General features: G+C 39.7%; 1 protein-coding gene across 1 annotated transcript in view; it reads left to right on the top strand.

Annotated features, from left to right (window-relative positions):
- The window catches only part of UBXN2A (UBX domain protein 2A), a 46,945-nt gene that overhangs the window by 23,015 nt on the left and 5,707 nt on the right, over window positions 1–18,223 (top strand). Inside the window, exons 3-6 of the mRNA XM_047852131.1 lie at window positions 682–820; window positions 5,219–5,325; window positions 8,245–8,382; window positions 9,902–10,057. Coding sequence (XP_047708087.1) covers window positions 682–820; window positions 5,219–5,325; window positions 8,245–8,382; window positions 9,902–10,057 — 540 coding nt within the window. The remainder of the gene's footprint in view (window positions 1–681; window positions 821–5,218; window positions 5,326–8,244; window positions 8,383–9,901; window positions 10,058–18,223) is intronic.

Raw genomic sequence — 18,223 nt, 5'->3', positions numbered from 1 at the left:
CTTTTTACAAAGAACACATTTTTTCCCTCTGGACCAGTGATTTTCAACCTGGTGAAGTTTTGTCCCCCAGAGGACACCTGGGAATGTCTAGAGATGGTTTCAGTTGTTGTAACACTGGAAGAAGGGTGGGTGGAGGAAGCATGATACTGGCATCTAGTGGATAAAGGCCACATATGCTGCTGAATATCCTACAATGGACAGGGCAGCTCACACAACAAAGAACTATCCCTCCCCAAATGTGAGTAGACTGAAATGGAGAAGACCTCGCTCTGGACCAAAAGGGTTAATGACTTCCCAAGGTCACATATCTGCTAGAATCTTAATTTAGAAACGGGTCTTGGCACCTGGGTGGTTTAGTCAACAGCTAAGCATCCAACTTCTATTCAGGTCATGGTCCCGTGGATCATGAGTTCAAGCCTTGCATTGGACTCTATGCTGACAGTTCAGAGCCTGGAGCCTGCTTCAGATTCTGTGTCTCCCTCTCTCTGTGCCCCTCCCCTGCTTGTTCGTTCTCTCTCTCTCTCTCAAAAATAAAACATTAAAAAAATTTTTAATTTAGAAGTGAGTGTGAATTGTGTACAAGGAAGCGTCTGAGTTCAAGATCCCTTAACAAGTACAATTCATGTAATTTTTTGGAAAATTAGTAGTCAGTACTGCTTATTTTTCTTTTTTTATGTGTAGGGTCTGTGAAACGGGATCTGACAACCAACCTCTTAGTGATGATCGACAAACAAATTGTGAATATTTTGTTGACAGCCTTTTTGAGGAAGCTGAGAAGGTTGGTGCCAAATGTGTGTCTCCCACTGAACAGAAGAAACAGGTAAATGTCCATAATTTTTTCTCTTCCAGTGTTTCTCAAAATAGGGACCATATTTTGGGTCCATGAGGTCAAAAGTGTTTTCATAATAATAGTAAGTTATTATTACCTTTTCCACTGTGTTAACATTGCGCTAAAACCACAAAAGCAATGTGGGTTAAACTGCTGGTGCCTTTGGAGGAATCAAGGTAGTAGCACCAAACTGTACTAGTCATTACCATATTTTCTCCCTGCTCTTGGTCTGGGGCATGCTAGTTTCGATGAAGAATGCCCTTGATGAAGCCAGGCTTGGGATAGCTTTATAAAAAACAGTGTGAGAGAAGAGAGCATTGGAAATAGATGGCTTAAAACCTTGTAAGCCTAGGGGTGCCTGGGTACCTCAGTCATTGAGCATCCTTTGGTGTTCAAGATGACTCTTGATTTTAGCTCAGTGCATGGTCCCAGGATGCTGGAATCTAGCCCCACGTTGGGCTCCAAGCTGAACATGGAGCCTACTTAAGGTTCTCTCTCTCTCTCTCTCTCTCTCTCTCTCTCTCTCTCTCTCTCTCTCCCCGTCTCCATCCCTCTCCCTCTCTCTCCCCACTTCCTCCCTCTCCCTCTTTCCCTCCCCTCCTCTCTCCCTCCACCTCCCTCCCTCCCTCCCTCCCTTCCTCCCTCTCTCTCTCTCTCCCTCTGTTCTTCTCCCTTATTCACTTGTTGGAGCATGCGCACTCTCTGTAATTAAGAGAAAAAAAAAAGCCTTCAAGCCTAAGTCTATGTTTCCCTTTATTCTGCCTTCACACTTGATTGATACAATGCCGTTCTGGTATCTAAGCTTTTGTGTGTGGCACGTTTTTTACTTCCTGAAAGCTTTAAAATCTTTTTTTTTTTTTTTTTTTAATGTTTATTTTTTGAGAGACAGAGACCGAGTGTGAGCAGGGGAGGGGCAGAGGGAGACAGAAATACAGAATCCCAAGCAGGCACGGAGCCTGATGCAGGGATAGAACCCATAAACTGTGAGATCAAGACCTGAGCTGAAGTTGGATGCTTAACTGACTGACCCACCCAGGAGCCCCTCCCTGAAAGCTTTTAGAATATTTAATTCTATGTTCTCATGGGCCTTGATGTGGGTCCTTTTTCATTCATTCAATGTAGAAGCTCTTGTTTTACTATTCTAGGACATTTTCTGTTCTTTTCTCTCTTCTTTTTTTCTTTCCCCTCCCCTCCCCTCCCGTCCCCTCCCGTCCCCTCCCCTCCCCTCCCCTCCCCTCCCCTCCCCTCTTTTATTTATTTTGAGAGAGTGGGAGCCGGGAAGGGCAGAGAGAGAGAATCCCAAGCAGGCTCCACACTGCCAGTGCAAAAAACAAAGCCTTATGTGTGGCTCAAACTCACAAACCATGATCATGACCTGAGCCAAAATCGAGTTGGCTGCTTAACCAACTGAGCCACCCAGGCACTTAATTTTTATATAATTTCTCCTATTTTCTACCTCTTTGTTGTTTTGTTCTATTTTATTTTAGTATTTTTTAAAGATATTATTATTATTATTCATTTTTTTTAGAGTTAGAGAAATAGAGTATGAGTGGTAGAGGAGCAGAAGGAAAGGGAGACACAGAATCTGAAGCAGGCTCCAGGCTCTGAGCTGTCAGCACAGAGCCCCACTCGGGGCTAGAATCCATGAACTGTGAAATCTTGACCTGGACTGAAGTTGGATGCTTAACTGACTGAGCCACCCAAGCGCCCCTATTTTTTTATTTTTAAGTTATCTCCATACGCAATGTGGGGCTCAAACTTAGAACTCCAAGATCAAGAATCACGTGCTCCACAGTCTGAGCCAGCCAAGCACCCCTGTTTTGCTCTATTTTATTTTGTTTTGTTTTATTTTATTTTTTTAATGTTTTTTTTTTTAATTTTTTTTTTTAACGTTTATTTATTTTTGAGACAGAGAGAGACAGAGCATGAACGGGAGGGGCAGAGAGAGAGGGAGACACAGAATCTGAAACAGGCTCCAGGCTCTGAGCTGTCAGCACAGAGCCCGACGCGGGGCTCAAACTCACGGACCGTGAGATCATGACCTGAGCCGAAGTTGGACGCTTAACCGACCGAGCCACCCAGGCGCCCATTTAATGTTTATTTTTAAGAGCGAGCATGCTGAGGTGCCTGGGTGGCTCAGTTGGTTAAGCGTCCGACTTCGGCTGGGGTTGTGATCTCCTGGTTCGTGAGTTCAAGCCCCTCGTCGGGCTCTGTGCTGACAGCTGAGAGCCTGGAGCCTGCTTCCGATTCTGTTTCTCCCTCTCACTCTGCCCCTCCCCCACGCATGCTTTGTCTGTCTCTCAAAAATGAATAAATGTTAAAAAAAATTTTTTTTTTTTAATATTAAAAAAGGAGAGCACGCAAGAGAGAGGAAGGGAAGGAGCAGAAAGAGAGGGAGACGGAAGATCTAAAGCCTGCTCTGCCCTGACAGCAAACATCCTGATGTGGGGCTTCAACTCACAAACTGAGATCATGACCTGAGCCAGCATTGGATGCTTAACCAACTCAGCCACCCAGGCATCCCTTGTTCTGTTTCTGTATATGCATTTTTAATTTTAATTTTTATTTTTATTTTATTTTTTATTTTTATTTATTTTAAATGTGGCCTTTATTTATTTATTTTTTAAACATTTATTTATTTTTTTGGGGACAGAGAGAGACAGAGCATGAACGGGGGAGGGGCAGAGAGAGAGGGAGACACAGAATCGGAAACAGGCTCCAGGCTCTGAGCCATCAGCCCAGAGCCTGACTCGGGGCTCGAACTCACGGACCGCGAGATCGTGACCTGGCTGAAGTCGGACGCTTAACCGACTGCGCCACCCAGGCGCCCCAAATGTGGCCTTTATTTTTGTTAAAAAAAATTTTTTTTTTAACCTTTATGTATTTTTGAGACAGAGACAGAGCATGAATGGGGGAGAGTCAGAGAGAGAGGGAGACACAGAATCTGAAACAGGCTCCAGGCTCTGAGCGGTCAGCACAGAGCCCGATGCGGGGTTGAACTCACGGACTGCGAGATCATGATCTGAGCTGACGTCGGTCGCTTAACCAACTGAGCCACCCAGGCGCCCCTATTTTTATTTTTTTAAGTTTATTTTGAGAAAGTTTGAGTCGGAGAGGGGCAGAGAGACAGGGAAAGAGAGAGAGAATCCCAAGCAGGGTCTGCACTGGCAGTGCAGAGCCCAACTTGGGGCTCAAACTCTCAAACCATGAGAGCATGACCTGAGCTGAAGTCAGATGCTTAACCAACTAAGCCATCCAGACACCCCTGTATATACATTTTTTAAAGTGAACTTTATGCCCAACTGGGGCTCGAACTTACAACCAGCGAGGTCAGGAGTCTCATGTTATACCGACTGAGCCAGCCACGGATCCCTATATACATTACTTTTGATATTTTACACTTGAAGTTTGCTCTTAAGAGTGATACATTAAAAAGGCACCTTGATGGCTAAGTGGGTTAAACGTCCAACTTCAGCTCAGGTCATGATTTTGAAGTTCATGGGTTTGAGGCCCATGTTGGGCTCTGTGCTGACAGCTCAGAGCCTGGAGCCTTCTTCAGATTCTGTGTCTCCCTCCCTCTCTGCCCCTCCCCTGCTCACATTGTGTCTCGCTGTCTGTCTCTCAAAAATATATGTTAAAAAAAATTTTGCAGAAGGTGATCAGGATGTACAAACTTCCAAGTGTAAGATAATTACTGGAGTTATAATGCACAATGGATGACTGCTCTGATACATAGGAAAATTAGAGTAAATCTTCTGAGTTGTCATCACAAGGAGAAAATTATTTTTTTCTCTTTGTTTTTTTTAAATTTTTTAAAATGTTTATGTATTTTTTGAGAGAGAGAGAGACAGAACACAAGCAGGGGAGGGGCAGAGAGAGAGGGAGACACAGATCTGAAGCAGGCTCCAGGCTCTGAGCTGTCAGCACAGATCCGGACCTGGGGCTGGAACTCAGGAACCAAGGGCCGAAGTTGGATGCTCAACCAGCTGAGCCACCCAGGCACCCCTTCTTTTCTTTTTATTGTATCATTATGTGTATTATGAGTGTTAGCTGAACCTATTGTGGTAATTATTTTACAATACACGTAAATCAGAGCATAATGTTCTATGCATTAAACTTACATAGTGATGTGTATTAGTTTCTCAGTAAAACTGGAAAAAAAATTGTAGTTTGGTAATGGATGTTGACCAAAATGTGATAATCATCTCGCAGTATGTGCATATATAAGGTCATTTTGTTGTACACTAAAAATAAGTACAATGTTATATGTCAATTTTACCAATTTTAAAAAGGGAATGATACATAAAATACATACAATAGAAAAAAATTCAGAATTTTAATCTAGTACATTTTATTAACGTAATACATTTTTTTCTTACTGTTTTGCAGGTAGATGTTAGTATAAAATTATGGAAAAATGGATTCACGGTCAATGACGATTTCCGAAGTTACTCTGATGGTGCAAGTCAGCAGTTTCTAAACTCCATCAAAAAGGGGTAAGTACTCTTTGTAAACTCAAGGATATTTTAAACGTTTCATTTGGCAGAATCCACATTATTACATATAGCTATGGTTGGCACGAATCCCTGAAGCAATGTAAAAAAATATAGATAAATCTCATTATATAAATATTAAAAACATATTTACCAGCGACACTTATATGCAGTCAAAAGAGAACTGCCAGACTGGAGTACTTGTTTCATGTATGTCATGCAGATGGAATATATATACAATTCCTATGAATCACTAAGAAAAAAATGGAAAGAATATTTTATGTATTTGTACCGTTTGATCTGCTTTATAACAGTATGCATTTGATAAAAGTGAATGATATACGTCTATATGTTAACATGAGAAGATTTCCGTGGTATCTTTTATTTTTAAAAAGTTTGCAGGGACGCCTGGGTAGCTCAGTCAGTTGAGCGTCTGACTCTTGATTTTGGCTCATGTCTTCATCTCACACTTCGTGAGAGATCCAGCCCCACGTCAGGCTCTGTGTTGACAGCATGAAGTCTGCTTGAGATTCTCTTTCTCTCTCTCTCACTGCCTCTCCCCTGCTGGTGCTCGGTCTCTCTCAAAACAGATAAACTTAAAAAAAAAAAAAAAAGTTTGCAGAGAATACTGATAATTTGTATACATCAATACCATCTGCAGAAAAAATAAAACAATTACATGGAGTTTTATTATATGTATAGAGAAAATCTAGGAGATAAAACACCAGAGTTTTGTGGGGTTTTAAAATTTTTTTTTAATGTTTATTTTCTAGAGACAGAGACAGAATATGAGTGGGGGAGGGGCAGAGAGAGAGGGAGACACAGAATCTGAAGCAGGCTACAGGCTCTGAGCTCTCAGCACAGACCCAGACACGGGGCTTGAACTCACGAACTGCGAGATCATGACCTGAGCTGAAGTCAGACAGTTAACTGACTGAGCCACCCAGGTGCCCCAATGTGTGTTGTTTATGTTTTTGTTTTAATGTAAGCTCTAGGCCCAACATGGGGCTTGAACTCACAATCCCAACCAAGATGAAGAATCACATGCTCAGGGCACCTGACTGGTTCAGTTGGTGGAACATGTGATTCTTGATCTCAGGTTCCTGAGCCCTAGGGGTTGTGCGTTTGAGCCCTACATTGGGTGTAGAGATTACTTTAAAAAAAAAAAAAGTGAAAGAATTGCATAGTCTACCAACTGAGCCAGCCGGGTGCCCCAGTTTTTTTTATTAAAGTGAGAGTAGGTTTATAAGGAATGTCTCTTTCTTTTTAGTTATTTATTTATTGATTTTGAGAGAGAGTGAATGTATGGGGGATGGGGGATGGGCATTGAGAGAGGATCCCAAGAAGGCTCCACCCATCAGTGCAAAGCCTGACTCAGGGCTTGATCTCAGGAACCATGAAATCATTAGCTGAGCTGAGAATAAGAGTTAGTCACTTAACCAACTGAGCCACCCAAGTACCCTAGGATTGTCACTTTCCAAGTTGACTTATGTTTACATTTTTTACATCTTTTTTTTTTTTAGAACAAACATGTATTGCTTATTTTTAAATAAAAATTTTTTGAAGTATAACATATACAGAAAAGTACAAAAATCCTAAGTATAAAATGAATTTGTATTATTTCAGTTATCAAGAAAAAATTATTTTATAAGTATGTTAAAACTTGTAATTTGGTTAAAATTTTCCCATGGAAGTTCATTGCTCATATATCTGTGTATTCCATAACATTGTAAACTTTCAAGTGTTCATTAGAAAAGACTGCTTTAAATTTTTTTTTTTTAACGTTTATTATTTTTGAGACAGAGAGCATGAATGGGGGAGGGTCAGAGAGAGAGGGAGACACAGCATCTGAAACAGGCTCCAGGCTCTGAGCGGTCAGCACAGACCCCGACGCAGGGCTCGAAGTCACGGACTGCGAGATCATGACCTGAGCCAAAGTCAGACGCTCAACCGACTGAGCCACCCAGGCACCCCAAGACTGCTTTTAAAAGATCGTAAGATTCAAAAAAGTTTACCTTGTTCAGAAGAGAAGCATCTGTGGTATATGAGACAGAGCCTCTGATGGAGTCCACGTCCTAACTGTGTTACTTTATCTTTCTGTTAGGAGTATGAAATGTGAAAATGCTTTTTTAAATTCTACATGTTTTGTATTTTATTTCATCATGTGTAGAGTAAATCTATATATTTTTTAATTTTTTTTATATTTCTATTTAAAAGTGGAAATGAGAGCCTGATTTTTCTAGCACATTTTTAGTTTTATTCAGACACCTATAAAGAGATCAAATTGTTTAAATTTAGCAGAATATAGTCATCAAATATTTCATGACTTTAGTACTATTCTAGGTACTGCTGAGTAACTCAAGCTGTTCATGAATTTGTAGTCTTAAAAATTAACTCTGTATTTGGGGCACCTGGGTGGCTCAGTCAGTTAAGCATCTGACTTCAGTTCAGGTCATGGTCTCCACAGTTTGTGCGTTCGAGCCCAGCATTGGGCTCTGTGCTGACGGCTCAGAGCCTGGAGCCTGCTTCAGATTCTGTGTTTCCTCTCTCGTTGCCCCTCCCCAACTCGTGTGTGGGCTCTCTCAAAAATAAATGAACAAACATGAAAAGAAATTACTCTGTATTGTTCTTATTTCTTGGTATTCATCTTATTTGACTGTATTTTAAATACATCCCGTTTGGGAGCAAATAGCTGGCTCAGTCAGAACATCTGACTCTTGATTGGGTTGTGGGTTTGAGCCCCACATTGGGTGGAGAGATTACTTAAAAATAAAGTTTTAAGAATATATTTAGTTTTTTATTGTATTATATATGCCTCTTATTTCTATATATTTTTCAGTTCTGTTTGCATACAGAATATGTTTTTCAGAGAAAGAAAAAACATATTGGGAGCTTTATCACTTTGTTTCTTTTCCTTCCTAGGGAATTACCTTTGGAATTACAGGGAATTTTTGATAAAGAGGAGGTGGATGTTAAAGTTGAAGACAAAAAAAATGAAGTATGTGTGTCAACGAAGCCGGTGTTCCAGCCCTTTTCAGGACAGGGTCATAGACTGGGAAGGTAAATAGGCTCATTAGCTGTGTTTTCCATAAACAGAGGCTTGACTAATACTCAACTTGTCATTATTTTACAATATAGACCATATATAAAGAACTTATTTCTCTCATTGGAAGTGAGATTATTCTTAACTTTCATGAGGACTCCTAGGTCCTATTTACTTTAGTGTAAATTAACACATGCTGGTAGTACACTAAAAAAATCGTGGAGGCTTTTTTGATTTTACCAAATTAAAAGGACGTGGATTATTTAGGACATTAGGCAAAATTGGATGTATATATAATTTTTCTCCCTTGCACCCACTCCTTGATCATTGCCATTAATGTTACAGAGTACATATGTTAAGTTTTGAATATAGGGTTCAATTTTATACTTATCAGTGCCTTCAACGTTGTGTTCTGTGATAAGTATCTGAATTGTGAGGTAATAAAACTGAAAAATGCATGATAAAGTTAGTATCCATATCAAAGCCTTTAGTGTCACATTTTGCAGTCTTCATCATATCTGTCTTATGACAATTACAAAGAGGTTACATATGTGATCGCTTGTATTTTTATGCATTCTCATATATTATCAAGGTTGGTAAAGTTATCTACATATTCATCCACACATATAAAAATATTCAGATGTCGAGGCACCTGGGTGGCTCGGTTAAGTGTCCAACTTCAGCTCAGGTCATGATCTCATGGTTTGTGAGTTTGAGCCCCACATTAGGCTCTGTGCTGACGGCATGGAGCCTGCTTTGAGTTCTGTGTCTCCCTGTCTCTGTCTGCACATATTCCTCCCCACCCCCACTCATGCACTGTCTCTCTGTCTCAAAAATGAGTAAACATTAAAAAAAATTCAGATGTAACTTTCAGAATAATCAGGAAATACTTTGCTTCCTTTTTTTCCCCCTTTATAACCCAAAGATTAATCTCTTGAAAACTTCTTATTTTTTACAGAAAATTTTTTTAAAGTTTTATTTATTTTTGGGAGAGAGAGAGAGAGAGACAACGCAATTAGGGGAGGGGCAGAGAGAGAGGGAGTCACAGAATCTGAAGACAGGCTCCAGGCTCTGAGCTGTCAGCACAGAGCCTGTCATGGGGCTCCATCTCAGGAACTGTGAGATCACGACCTGAGCTGAAGTCGAACACTAACTGACTGAGCCACCCAGGTGCCCCATTTCTTACAGAAATGGGGAGTAGTAGGTAAAGGTAAAGTCCGTGGATCTAATAACCCTGTAAAATTATTCTGTAAGGTGCTATTTAAATAATTACAATATATTTACAATATTTTATCATAATATTTACATAGCATTCTACAGTCTTACAAATTACTCAGATATGCCTAATTTCATTAGGTTGCTACATTCATCTCATCATATATGATGGACATAAATAATATTATTGAGGAAATAGCATTGACTTACTAAAATCTTGCTAAAGTATACTTAATGTAAAATTTTTGTAGTAATTATTTAATGATAAGGTTTTGCTTAATGAACAACATGCATCTGATTTTGTTGTCTGGATTTTCTTAGTGCCACACCAAAAATTGTTTCTAAGGCAAAGAGTATTGAAGTCGAGAATAAAAATTTGTCTGTTGTTCAACTAAACAACCTGGAACCCATCACTAATGTACAGATCTGGTTAGCCAATGGAAAACGGATTGTCCAGAAATTTAACATTTCTCATAGGTGAGTCTTCCATTTCATTATTTGTCTTAATTTTTTTCTTTTTAAATTTCTTTTCAGTTCAGTAGGCAGAGTTTAAGAACTAAGCAAGGATCTTAGTTCTCTAAACATAATATATCATGAAAATAAAAATTTTTGGAGATGAAGTATTTTCAGTTTGTCGTATGGATTATCATTTGGTTAGTTTTCCTATATATCTAAATATGTAATTTTATTAATTTATTTTTAATTTACTTTTGTAACCATTGTTTTTAAGTGAAAGTATCTTTTTTTTTTTAATTTTTTTTAACGTTTTATTTTATTTTTGAGACAGAGAGAGACAGAGCATGAACGGGGGAGGGGCAGAGAGAGAGGGAGACACAGAATGTGAAACAGGCTCCAGGCTCTGAGCCATTAGCCCAGAGCCTGACGCGGGGCTCGAACTCATGGACCGCGAGATCGTGACCTGAGTTGAAGTCGGACACTTAACCGACTGAGCCACCCAGGCGCCCCTGAAAGTGTCTTTTTTTTAATGTTTGCTTATTTTTGAGAGAGAAAGAGCGAGGTGAGCCAGGGAGGGGCAGAGAGCGAGGGGGACAGAGGATCCGAAGCAGGCTCTGCACTGGCAGCAGAGAACCCAATGTGGGGCTTGAACTCAACAATGGGATCGTGACCTGAGCCAAAGTTGGACACTTAAGTGACTGAGCTACCCAGGTGCCCTGTAACCATTTTTGTTTAATGTTTATTTATTTATTTAGAGAGAGAGCATGCACATGTGTGCACAAGCGAGGGAAGGGCAGACAGGGAGGGAGAGAGAGAATATGAAGCAGGTCTTGCATTGTCAGTGCAGTCTGTCACAGGGCTCATCTCACAAACCGTGAGATTGTGATGCGAGCTGAGATCAAGAGTCAGATGCTTACCCTACTGAGCCACCCAGGCGCCCCTAGATATATAATTTTAGAAGAATTGTTTTTAATATATTTTAAAATCAGTCGTTAGCATTATATGCATATTTTCTGTTGAAAAATATACAGAAAAATATTGAAAGAAATTGAAGTCATTTGAAATTCCATCACCCGGAGATAATCACTATTGTCAGTTTCATGGGTTTTTCCAGTCTTTTATCTCTTTTTTTTTTTTTTTTTTTAATTTTTTTTTTTCAACGTTTATTTTATTTTTGGGACAGAGAGAGACAGAGCATGAACGGGGGAGGGGCAGAGAGAGAGGGAGACACAGAATCGGAAACAGGCTCCAGGCTCTGAGCCATCAGCCCAGACCCTGACGCGGGGCTCGAACTCCCGGAACGTGAGATCGTGACCCGGCTGAAGTCGGACGCTTAACCGACTGCGCCACCAGGCACCCCTCCAGTCTTTTATCTCTTAAAATTTTTAATATTTTAAATTTATTTTTATTTATTTTTAATTTTTTTTAACGTTTATTCATTTTTGAGACAGAGAGAGACAGAGCGTGAATGGGGGAAGGTCAGAGAGAGAGGGAGACACAGAATCTGAAACAGGCTCCAGGCTCTGGGCTGTCAGCACAGAGCCCAACACGGGGCTTGAACTCACGGACCGCATGATCATGACCTGAGCCGAAGTCGGACACCCAACCGACTGAGCCACCCAGGCACCCCTATTTAATTTTTTAAGTAAACTCTACCCCCATCATGGAGCTTGAACTCATGATCCTGAGATTACAAGTTTCGTGCTCTTCCAAGTGAGCCAGCCAGGCACCCCAAAAATTTTTGTTCATTTTAATTAGAAGTAGGAACATACTGTGCATAGGTTTCCTTCTTTATTTAAAAACATTAAAACATTTTGGAGAGAAATGTTTTACATAAAAGTTATATATGTATAGTTAAATTAATAATAAGATAAACACATATACTGCCTCACTCAAAACAAACACCAATGTATCTGTGTGCCTTTCTTTGGTCATATTTCTTTCCTTTTGTGCAGGAGATACTCTATTCTGAATTTGTGTTATTCTTCTGCTTTTTTTTTTTAAGTCCTTTATTTTGAGAGAGAGACAGCATGGGTAGGGGAGAGACAGGGAGGGAGAGAGATAATCCAAGGACGCTCTGCACTGTTAGCACAGAACCCAGTGAGGGACTCGAACTCCTGAAACTGAGATCATGACCTCAGCTGAAACCAAGAGTCGGACGCTTAACAGCTGAGCCACCCAGGCGCATCCTTCATCTGGTTTTATTCATAGGTTTGCCAAGTACATATGTATCTTTTAAAAATATTGAGTTGTTTTGCTCATTGTCAATTAATTATCTTAAGTTTTACAACAATCATAAACATACAGAAAAATTTTAAGAACACTATAAAGAACTTTTTTTTCCTAGCCATTCAAGAGTAAGTTGCCAAGCTGATGACCCATCACCCAAAATACTCTGGTATTTCCTACAAACATGGGCATTATCCCATATAACCACAATTCAACCATCTGGAAATGTAACACTGATACACTTCTTCCAGCTAATGTTTGGCCCTATTCAAAGTTTGACATTTAATCCGATATTATCCATTTTATCCAAAGACTATTCAGAATCACACATGTCCCAGTTTCTGGGTTTTTTTGTTGTTGTTGTGTTTTTTGTTTCTTCCAAGATTTTATTTAAATCCTAGTTAGTTGACATATAGTGTAGTATTGGTTTCAGAATCAGAATTTGGTGATTAATAATTTACATACAACAACACGCAGTGCTCATCATAACAAGTGCCCTCCTGAATGTTCATCACCCATCTAGCCAGTCCCCCACCCACCTCCTTCCATTAACACTGTTTGTTCTCTATCATTAAGAATCTCTTATGGTTTGCTTCCCTGCCTCCCATATATTCTTTTTTTCCCCCTTCCCATATGTTCGTCTATTTTGTTTCCTAAATTCCACATGAGTGAAATTATGATATTTGTTTTTTTTTCACTGACTTATTTCACTTAGCATAATACAGTGTGTAGTTCCATCCATGTTGTTGCACATGGCAAGATTTCATCCTTTTTGATGGCTGAGTAATATTCCATTGTGTGTATATGTGCATCTGTGTACACACACGCATGCATATACACGCGTGTCCTTTATCCATTCATCAGTTGATGGACACCTGGGCTCTTTCCATGGTTTGGCTATTGTTGCTAATGGTGCTGTAAACATCAGGGTATATGTGCCCCTTCAAATCAGTAGTTTTGTATCCTTTGAGTAAATAGCTAGTAGTGCAATTGCTAGGGCTAGGGTAGTTCTGTTTCTCACTTTCTGAGGAACCTCCATACTGTTCTCCAGAGTGGCTGCAGCAGTTTGCATTCCCACCAACAGTGCAAGAGGGTTCCCCTTTGCCCACATCCTCACCAACATCTGTTGTTTTCCTATGTTGTTAATGTTAGCCATTCTGACGGGTGTGAGGTTGTATCTCATTGTGGTTTTGATTTGTGTGATGTTGAACATCTTTTAATGTGTCTGTTAGCCATCTGGATGTCTTTGGAAAAATGTCTATTCATGTCTTTTGCCCATTTCTTCACTGGATTATTTGTTTTTTGGGTGTTGAGTTTGATAAGTTCTTAATAGACTTTAGATACTAACCCTTTTTCAGATATGTCATTTGCATATATCTTTTCCATTCCATAGGCTGCCCTTTAGTTTTGTTGATTGTTTCCTTTTCTCTGCAGAACTTTTTATTTTGTTGAAGTGCTAATAGTTCATTTTTGGTTTTGTTTCCCCTGTCTCCATCAGTGTGTCAGGTAAGAAGTTGCTATGGCTGAAGTCAGAGAGGTTGCTGCCTGTATTTTCCTCTAGGATTTTGGTGGTTTCCTGTCTCACATTTAGGTCTTTCATTCATTTGGAATTTAGTTTTGTGTATGGTGTAGGAAAGTGGTCTAGTGTCATTCTTCTGCATGTTGCTGTCCAGTTTTCCCAACACCATTTGTTGAAGAAACCTTTTTCTCATTACATATTCTTTCCTGCTTTGTTGAAGATGAATTGACCACATGGTTGTGGGCCCATTTCTGGGTTTTCTGTTTTCTTCCATTGATCTATGTCTGTTTTTGTGCCAGTACCATACTGTCTTGATGACTACAGCTTTGTAATATAAGCTTGAAGTCCGGAATTGTGATGCCTCCAGCTTTGCTTTTCTTTGTCAGGATTGCTTTGACTATTCACGGTTTCTTGTGATTCCATACAAATTTTAGGATTGTTTGTTCTAGCTCTGTGAGAAATGCTGGTGATATTTTGATAGGGATTGCATTAAATGTGTAGATTGCTTTGGGTAGTGCAGACATTTTAATCATGTTTGTTTTTCCAATCCATGAGCATGGAATTTTTTTCCTATTTCTTTGTGTTCTTTTCAATTTCTTTCATAAGTGTTCTGTAGTTTTCAGATCTTTTAACCTTTTTTATTAGGTTTATTCTTAGGTATCTTACTGGTTTTGGTGCAGGTCTAAATGGGATCGATTCTTTAATTTCTTTTTCTCCTGCTTCATTATCGGTGTATAGAAATGCAACAAATTTCTGTATGTTGATTTTATATCTTGCAGCTTTGCATAATTCATGTATTTAGTTTTAGTAATTTTTTGGTGAGGTCTTTTGGGTTTTCCAGATAGAGTATCATGTCATCTTCAATAGTGAAAGTTTGACTTCTTCCTGCCAATTTGGATGCCTTTTATTTCTTTTTGTTTTCTGATTGCTGGGGCTGAGACGTCTAGTACTATGTTAACTCGTAGTGATGAGAGTGGTCATTCCTGTCCTGTTCCTGACCGAAGAGGAAAAGCTCTCCATTTTTCCCCACTGAGGCTGATACTAGCTATGGGAATTTCATATATGGCTTTTATTATGTTGAGTTTGAAATAATAGTTCCTCACTCTTTCTTTGATTTTTATAACCTTGGTATGTTTCTTTTAATTACGGGCCAATTTTGTATTTGATTGTTTCTCATAATTATATTTAGTTCTCTAATTTTGGCAGGAATATCACAAAAGTGATGCTTTTGTATCTCATTGCGTTCTGTCAGGTGGCATAATTTACATTTTGTCCCACTATGATGTTAAATTTGTTCCCTTTTTTTTATTAAATTTTTTTAACATTTATTTATTTTTGAGAGACAGAGTGTGAGTGGGGGAGGGGTAGAGAGAGAGGGAGACACAGAATCCAAACAGGCTCCAGGCTCTGAGCTGTCAGCACAGAGCCCAATGTGGGGTTCGAACTCATGAACCGTGAGATCATGACCTGAGCCGAAGTGGGACGCTTAACCGAGTGAGCCACCCAGGTGCCCCATGTTTGTTCACTTGATTAAAGGGATATCTGACAGTCTCCTTTAATATAAAGTTATTTTTTCTCTTTGTAGTTAATACATATTTTCTGGGGAAGAGGTTTGAAATTGCATAATTACATGTTTTTCCTATGACATCAGATTTATTCGTTTATTTATACCTACATCTTCTCATGTTTCCTATTTTATTTGATGGATTGTATGCTCTCACCAGCAAAATTTATTTTAATGCTCATATATTCCCAGATATAGTCAGTGGGACTGCCTTTATCTTACTGACATGTTCCCATCATTCTTTATTTCTTTGTTTTCTGGCACAGAAGTTTTTTCAGGTTTTAGTCTTTTTCTCAGAAGCCCTGGTTCTTTTTCAGTGGACAGTGGCTACCCACCGTTCTCAGGCCCTCTGAGTGGAGAGAGTGATGGGTGTACACACACATGTACATATATATCTGTATTTTCTATATCTTTGCAGAACAAAAAGCATGAGTTCACATAGATACTGCCAAACTCAATCTACCACCATGGAGTTTATTCCAGTTTTTTCCTTTCTGTGTTTATAACTGATTTCTCCCATACTGAATAGCCTGGCTTCAATTATTCTTAATATATTTGTTTATTGATTAGTTCTCCTGTGTGGAGCCAATGTCTTTGTTCCCCATTGCCACCTCCCCCTCATGGAAGACTTCTTCACCCTGCCTGGGCTTTACCATATCCTTCTTGAGTTCCCTCCTCTTCCTGCTGGGTCTCTGACACATCACCCCAGACCACTTCAACACCCTGTGCCGCTGGCCTCTTTACCCTCTTGGTGACATTCAGTGCAGCCTCTTCTCCCCGGTGCTTGTACACTCTCTTCACCCCTCTCTGGTTCTGACGCTGCAGTTGGCCGCTCCTCTGTGAGAAGGCTCTTTCCGTTTTGCTTGACACAGTCCACCTTGTGCCACTTCTTCTGCCCCTCAGTTTGGACATATTCCTCACCCCAGTGGGCTGCTGGCAGTCTGTACTGGACAAGTCTTCTGTGTGGGACACACCCCTCACCCGTGTAAGCTCTGACCACCCCTGCTTCACCTCCGCCTGCGTGGACACCCTTCTTGTGTTCATTGGGCTCTGGCACCATGCAGGTGGTTAGCTTTCCTGTGCAGAGACCTTCTTCACCCTGCTTAGACTCTGAGTCCCTGTCCTGGGCCACCACAACTCCCTATTGTTTCTGGTTCCCATGTTCTGCCATACTATTGGCTTTTGGACCAAGTTGTTTAGTAAGGAAAAAGAAAGGCAGCTTTGCTTTTTTTTTTTTTTTAACATGATATGAATGTTATTTTTTTTAATGTTTTTATTTGTTTTTGAGACAGAGAGCATGAGCAGGGGAGGGGCAGAAAGAGAGGGATACACAGAATCCAAAGCAGGCTCCAGGCTCCGAACTGTCAGCACAGAGCCTGATGTGGGGCTCGAAATCACGGAGTGTGAGATCATGACCTGATCTGAAGTCGGACACTTAACCGCCTGAGCCACCCAGGCGCCCCCATGATATGAATGTTATTATATGTGTTGTACAACTTTTGTTTTTGAGACTCACTGTGTTGATGTATGTAACTGTACCTCATTTATTTTGATTTCTATAGTATAATCCATTATATGAAATCGATGATCCATTCTATTTTTATTGGTAATGGTCCACATTTACATTTGCTTATATGGATATATCAATCAGCATTGCTCAGTAAACATATAGGAAAATCTCCTGGCCTGTTATGGTAAGTATTTATGTGTTGGCTGGTATGGCTTTTCTGGTCTCCGCTGAGCTCATTCACGTTTGCAGGTCATCTGAGGGAGCGCTAATTTAGGCTACATCTCTGTGAGTCTGGGTCTGCTCCTTGTGTCTCTTCTCCTTGAATCAGCAGCCTGCTTGTCCATGTTCTCATAACAAGGGCAGAGGCACAAGGCTCGTCCCACTAAGCAAAGTTTTACTTGTGTCACTCTTCTAACATCCGTTGGAGCAAGTCACGTGGCCACGTCCCAGATATTACACTGTGGAAGAGACTTCTTTCCTGGCCCGATTGCTGTGGCATCCTGTGTAAATCACATGATCTGTTCTGGACTCTCCATTCTATTTGAGTGGTCCACCTATCTTTTGCCAGCTACGCTTTCTCTTAATTACTATAACTTTTCAATAAATTAAATTACTGCTTTATTTTTCTGCTTATTTTGTCAGTTACTTACAGATCTGTGCTAAAATCTACAACTATTATTGTGGATTTGTCTACTTCTCCTTTATTCCTGTCAACATTTTACTTCATGTATGCTAAAGCTATGTAGTTAGGTCTGTGCAGAGGTAAAATTTTTTTTTTCTGATTAATTGACCTTTTTAGCAGTAAAGAAACATCTCTTTTAATCCCTAATAATTTTGTGTTGAAGTTTACTTTGCCTGATACTAATATAGTTACTTATACCGGCTTCCTTATGATTGGTGCTTGCTTACATGGTGTATCTTTCTCCTTCCTTTTAATTTCAATTTAACTATGTATGTGTCTGTATATTTAAAGGTGTTTCTTGTAAATAGTTATTTGAGTATAGTTTTTATATCTAGGCTAACAATCCTTTCCAGTTCCTCTTTTTGTGCTTTTTTATATTGTTTTTAGCTACCACCTATTGAGTGTTTTCTGTATAGTAGGCTCTCTTCAAGGCATTTCACTTCTATTATTTCCAAATGGCAAACCACCCTACGCAGCTAGAATCAGAGAGCTGATGATAATAATAACAGAAGCATATGTTTAAATGGTGCCTTAGAATGTTCTTCTGTGACCCAAATTCCTTTAGAATGAATGGAAGACAAACTAAACAGGTAGAAAATGGAAGAGGGGATATGTTATTCCAGTCTAAATTTGTTTCTTTGTAGAGAAATAAAATATTTTAATTTCAGCTTCTTTGTGTAGAA

This window comes from Prionailurus viverrinus, chromosome A3 (assembly GCF_022837055.1).
Source record: "Prionailurus viverrinus isolate Anna chromosome A3, UM_Priviv_1.0, whole genome shotgun sequence".
Classification (NCBI taxonomy): Eukaryota; Metazoa; Chordata; class Mammalia; order Carnivora; family Felidae; genus Prionailurus; species Prionailurus viverrinus.
Note: the sequence above shows the minus strand (reverse complement) of the source record. Positions and strands in the feature narration are given on the sequence as shown.